At 46.1% G+C, this 6000-nt stretch overlaps 1 protein-coding gene across 6 annotated transcripts in view; it reads left to right on the forward strand.

The window, feature by feature from the left end:
• LOC308119017 (radixin) overlaps positions 1-4504 on the forward strand; it is a 39513-nt gene extending 35009 nt beyond the window's left edge. For all 6 annotated transcript variants that reach the window (XM_080478787.1, XM_080478785.1, XM_080478789.1 and 3 more), the window contains 3 exons: positions 1875-1967; positions 2125-2334; positions 2905-4504. In XM_080478787.1, coding sequence (XP_080334913.1) covers positions 1875-1967; positions 2125-2334; positions 2905-3069 — 468 coding nt within the window. In that variant the 3' untranslated portion in view covers positions 3070-4504. The remainder of the gene's footprint in view (positions 1-1874; positions 1968-2124; positions 2335-2904) is intronic.
• The last annotated feature ends 1496 nt before the right edge of the window (positions 4505-6000 follow it).

The following is a 6000-nucleotide window of genomic DNA, read 5'->3' on the forward strand; positions in this document are numbered from 1 at the left end:
TCTGGCGGCAACACAGAGACAAAAATGTCACGGGGTATGTCCAAATTGTCCCTCCTAACTCCTTAACTATCGACTTTTCCTTAACCCCGGAAGTGTTTTGTGTGGCGGCCATGATAAGGACTGTCTGAATTCTCAATAAGCAAAGCAAAGGAGGCTCGTTGCTTCCTTTAGAGCCTCCTTTAGCTTAGGAACCACTGATGCATCCTTTAGCAAAGGAGGCGAGCTCATGCTGCCCCACAATTCCTTGCGGCGACAACATTTAAAGGGACCTGCCCATCTGAGCGTTGAGAGAAACTCACGATGTCGGAACAGGGGAGCATGTAGATCATGTAAGTTACCAAAGCAACAATCTACCTTTAACAACTTTAAATCATATAAAACCCAAATGCGCTTTTTGTGGTACATTTTCGGAAACTCGTAGTTCTTTCGTCACCAAGGCGGACGTCACTAACTTGCGCCGCCGTCGCATTATTATGACGTCACGTCAAGTGAAAGCGCTGTCCGACTACCCCACTGACGTGATTTCGCGTGATTACATGATTACCGCCTTTCACTAACTACTTTAGGAAGCCCTCTAACACCTTTCCTTAACCCCGTGACGTCATCCACGGGATTAAGGTAAAGTCGATAGTTAAGGAGTTAGGAGGGAAGTTTCGGACGTACCCGCAGAATATTTCTATTTTTAACGGGCCAATAATATCACGTGAACACAATCAATCAATTAACCTAAATGTTTAATAAAAGAATGATGAATCAGCGTTAAAGAACCACAGACAATCAGCCGGTATGGAGCGCATCCGTCTCTCTGAGTGACAGCTGTCAACTCTGACGTCTTTCAGCACACAGCGCAAAATCACCGCTAATTTATCCACTCGTCAAATTTCACTATACTTTCAGAACAGAAAAACCTACAAATAATAAATATTTACCACCTTTTACACCCATAAGTCCACAAATCCTCTCATGAACCAGCAGCAAAAAATGAAAAGAAAAAGCGTGCTTACTTGTTTAATCGTCCAAAACAGCCCTTTGCATCCATTTCCCTCCTCCTTTCTTTGCTCTGAGGCTCACGAGCAGTTCTGTGTCCTTTTGCGATCCAAGTCCTCACGCACGGAATGGCGTTGAATTTGGTGAAATGTGGTCCAACGAGGCAAAGAAAAAGCAGTGAGGAGATGGTGGATGTGAGAAGAGATGCTCTGTTGGCAGCACAGTCCAAATGTGTCCAGTCTCCATGTCCATACCAACACTTCCACCGTTGTCTCCTTCTTTTTCCTCTGTCCCCGAGTCTGTCCTCATTTCCACCGGAAAGTTCTGCTCCTGCTTTAGCGTCGCTGCTGCAGGTGCTCACTGCTGCCGTGCAGCAGCTCTCCTCCTCCGCGTTTTCCAAAACAACCTTTGACTTTTTGACATCAGGATTCTCGTCGTTTGCTGGCATAAAAAAGCTCTTCAAGCCCAACTGTCTCTTTTTGGCCATCATCCACCACCGTCTTCCAAGCTCGCTGAGGCGCACACAGTTTTCGCGCAAAATCACAGTTTAGAGTGACGTAGTTTGGGAGCGCCGGAAATGCCCTCTCCTCCTCACCCGATCAGTTTTTACTTTCAGTTTGTTTTGAAATTTCTAGCGATTTCAACTCAATAAAAGACACAGCTGTCCGTATATACTATTTAAAAAAATAATTAAACACATAAAAGTGAAAAAGGGGTTGGATTTATTATTATTATTATTTATTTATTTATTTTTGTAATGAGGTGCTGTATCCAATCAAATAAGTGCCGGTCAAAATCTAGGCGGTGCCGGATACTGTTCCGGCAAGATCCGGCCCAAGTTAAAGCTCTAGATTCAAGTGTGGTGAATGTCTGGTGTCTCTCGACAGGCTGCTGAGCTAGCCGAGTTCACTGCCAAAATCGCCCTGCTGGAGGAGGCCAAGAGGAAAAAGGAGGAGGAGGCCACCGAGTGGCAACACAAAGTAAAGAAACCCAGCGCGCAGCCGCGTTTACGACACTTTTTTTTTTTTCTTTCGCTGATCCGAACTCTTTTATTCATATTTGTTCTAAATGTGCCGCGTGAAAGCGCATGTCCTCCAGTCTGACCTTTTGACCTTTGACCTCGCGCGGCGTTCCCAGGCGCTGTCGGCCCAGGACGACCTGGAGAAGACGAGGGAGGAGCTGAAGACGGCGGTGACCACGCCCCCCGCCCCCGAGCACGACGAGAGCGACGAGACCAGCGCCGAGGCGAGCGCCGATCTGCTGAGCGACGGCGTCAGCAGCCAGCGCAGCGAAGAGGAGCGCATCACCGAGGCCGAGAAGAACGAGAGGGTGAAGAAACAGCTGCAGGTAGGATGGAGGGAGGAACGGAGGAGAGGAGAGGAATGATGGAAAGAGTGTTGTTGAAGCAGCTCCAATTCTCAATGTTTTCTCTTCATCCACTCCTCCTCGCTCCACCTATTTCTCTTCCCTTGTTCTCGCATTCATTCTTTTTTCTTCTATCCGTCTTTTTTACTCCATCTGTTCTCTTCTTTTCTTCTCTTTCTCTTCCTTGCCCCTTTCCTCTTTTGCTATCTTCTCTCTCCCTCCCTCTCTCGCTTTTCTTCTCCCTCTCCCCCTTCCCTCTCTCCCCATTCTCTCTCTCCTTCTCCCCTCTCTTCCACGCTCTCTCTCTCACTCTTCTTCTCCCTCTCCCCCATTCTCTCTCCCTCTTCCCCCTCTCTTCTTCCTCTTTTCTCCCCTCACTCTTCTTTTCCCTCCTTCCCTCTCCTCCCCTCTCTCTCTCTCTTCTTCCTCCCTCCTGCCCTCCTTTCTTCTCTCCTCTCCCTTTCTGTCTCTCTTCTTCCCCCCTATCTTTGTCTTCAACACCCCCCCTCCCTCCCTCCCTCCCTCTCCCCCTCCCTCCCTCTCTCCCTCCAGGCTCTGAGTTCAGAGTTGGCGGAGGCGCGCGACGACACGAAGAAGACGCAGAACGACATGCTGCACGCCGAGAACGTCCGCGCCGGCCGGGACAAGTACAAGACGCTGCGTCAGATCCGGCAGGGCAACACCAAGCAGCGCATCGACGAGTTCGAGTCCATGTGAGGCGGGAAGCGGCCCGGCCCGGCCGGGACTCCCGCCGCCGCCGCCGCCGCCGCCGCGCCCAGAGCGGACGGACGCTCTGGTTTTGCCACGTCAACGCCTCACTTCTCCCCGCCAGGCCCAAAACCTGCAGTCGCCACGCCGGATCCTCCCGCCGTCCGGAGGAACGTCAGCTTCTTGGGCTTCGTAGCGTCAAACCTGGCCAAAGCTCTGCGAGCAGCGTCTGGCCCGTCACAATGCTACCTGCTACCTTTTCTTCTTCTTCTACTACTTAAAGAGAAGCACACGTCTTTTAATCGAATTGAAATTAGCAAGCATACCTGCCTCCCTTGTACATAACTGGCAATTTTAAAGCTTGCATGTATGATTTACGAACCTAGAGAAGTCGTTTAAAATGGACTGAATTGGTTGATATTGTGCTTTTTACCCAACAAAATGAAATGGCCATTTGTAGCTGTAGCTTCTTAACTTAGGCAGCAACGCTTCGTTTCTCCACCTTACGTTTACCTTTGTCATCAGATGAGACATTTGAAGAATCTGTTAGATATTTCTTTTTCTTTTTAAATGCCTTATCATGTCATTTCTCTCCCGTTTAGTGTTATCATATTTTTTTTTGAGGGGGGGGGGGCAATTCTGCTGTTTCTGGTCTGTTACATCTGCTAACTCTCTGAGAGCAAAGCTTCTGTTACATTCTTAATGTGCTGGCATTTTCTGTCCATGGAGACGTTTGTTCATTCAAATATATATTTTGCCCCACAATAAAGAATGAATTTATATTTCCAAAAACATGCAGCTTGCTGGTCAAAGACTGAGGTTTGCGTGTTGCAGAGCTTGTTTTTCTTTTTGGATCAGACACGCACTGTTAGAAGAGGTTTCGCTTTACGACAGAGTCCAGTCCAGTTGTATTTGCAGTGAAGCGTTGACACCAACAGCCGAGGCAGTACGGACACAGCCGAGGAAAACATTACAATGGAGGCTTTTTTAAAGAGGTTAAATGTTTGCATTGGCGGATCTAATGGGTTGGCAAATGCCCCCCTTAAAGAAAGCGTGTCAGTATATATAAATGTCGGCCATATGTTGCCACCCTTCAAAATTTCCAGCCCCTCTCTCGCCATGCCATGAATGTATTTTTTTCCTGACACAACTTTTCAAATCAAAACGCATAGTTTTAGCTTAATAAAGCGAGTTCACGTGGCAACGTTGTCCATTTTCACAGAAATTCTGAAAATGATGTTTTCATGTTGGGCCAGTAGTGGGTGCTGTTGGTTGTTTTTGTAATGAAACCACGCACACACACGCATGCATGCAGAGAACAAGCGGCTCTAAACAATAACAATGGGAGTACGAGGACAGATAAGCAAGTTGGATTGTTATTATGGTGACTGTCAAAATAAAACTACCAAGTCCCAGGAGAATGTGGACTGGGAGTCATGACACCATCTTATTGTCCATCTACTGAGCATGTGCATAAAAACATCTGGAGCTGGCTCGAGTTTTACATGATGCACCTGAACGCACCACTCAGGGCTGTGCTGTATTTTGGTGTGAATCAAACATTAATCAATAAGAACCTTTACCCCCCCCCACCCCCAATATTGTCATGCAAAGTTCACAGAAGAAAACACAGGTAAAAGCTTGAGCAGAGCTTTTATTGGTCACTTTCACATCACACACAAGCACACACACACATACGCACACACATACACACAAACAACAGTCATTTGGCCTCAGGTTCCCAGATTCTGTACGTACAGGGCGTCTGCTCTGTTTCCTGCTTCTGTTTTGGGTTTTCTCATCTAAAGCTTCACAAAACACATGAAGAAATCTAACGTGACACATTCTCATTCAGCGGACAGAAAACTAGAAAATGGAGTGAAACGTGGAGGTCAATTCATTTGGCGAAAGGTTCTTCAATCTATTTATACGGAAGGCAGCTGGGCAGCACGTTATGAATTCAATATTGGGTTATAACAATACCTTTTGAGTGCAAAAATAGTTTTTTTTTAATTCCCTCGGAGACGGTACAGCTTGTTGTACATGTCAGCTTTGGGTTTCAGCCCCCAGCTCCGCACCGCCACAGTGAAACAGCAGCAACCGTCAAGTATTTCAATCCTTATTGTTTTGGTTTTCGTCTAACTCCCGTTGGCCTGAGCAGGAGGAAACACTGGAAATGTATAAAAAAACAAGCTTGCTTTTGGTCCCTGAAGAGGCAACACTGGTATTACTAAAGCACAAAAGTGGTGATGGTGTAAATTCACAGTTCTTATTAGAGAAAATGAAATCCAACAGTTTGAGGACATTTCAAGTCGAGATGAAAATCTTTGAAAAACCCAAAGCAACAAGTTAGACGTACATTCAGACAGCTTTCAGTACATTGCGCTCCTCCCATAGTCCTCTCTGATCTCTGGTTTGTAGATATTCCAGTGAAAACCTCAGAGCCCATAAAGTTTACACGACAAGAGAAAACACATTGCGTCTTTGTTTCTGGAAAATTTTGCCTTTACATAGCAACGTTTTGAAAACAATATCCATTTCTACGGAAATGGCAGAAACGCTGCAAACAATGCAGTTTTTAACGTAGATCCACTAGTGGGTGCTGTTGGTTGTTTTGTAATAAAGCCACACGCACACAGCAGAGAGCAATACTCTATAAAGGGCCCGATGCAAACAACCCCATAAAAACCTGTAAACACAACTGCAAGGATATGCTGCACATGTAAAGGACTTTTCCCATTGTAATGACTTTGACAGTGTGGATCCGGGTGCCAGGAAGCTTTAGGATGGGGGGGGGGAGAAAAAAAGAATCATAATGAAAAGAGATAGTAGTGTGATATTTTTTAGAATTTAAATTATTAGTGTAGTATAGACCGAATACAATTACAAAGTTTTATTGAAATATTAGCGCTGTGAAAGTCAACAACTGAACAGATATTT

Source organism: Lipophrys pholis (genome assembly GCF_963383615.2).
Source record: "Lipophrys pholis genome assembly, chromosome: 13".
Classification (NCBI taxonomy): Eukaryota; Metazoa; Chordata; class Actinopteri; order Blenniiformes; family Blenniidae; genus Lipophrys; species Lipophrys pholis.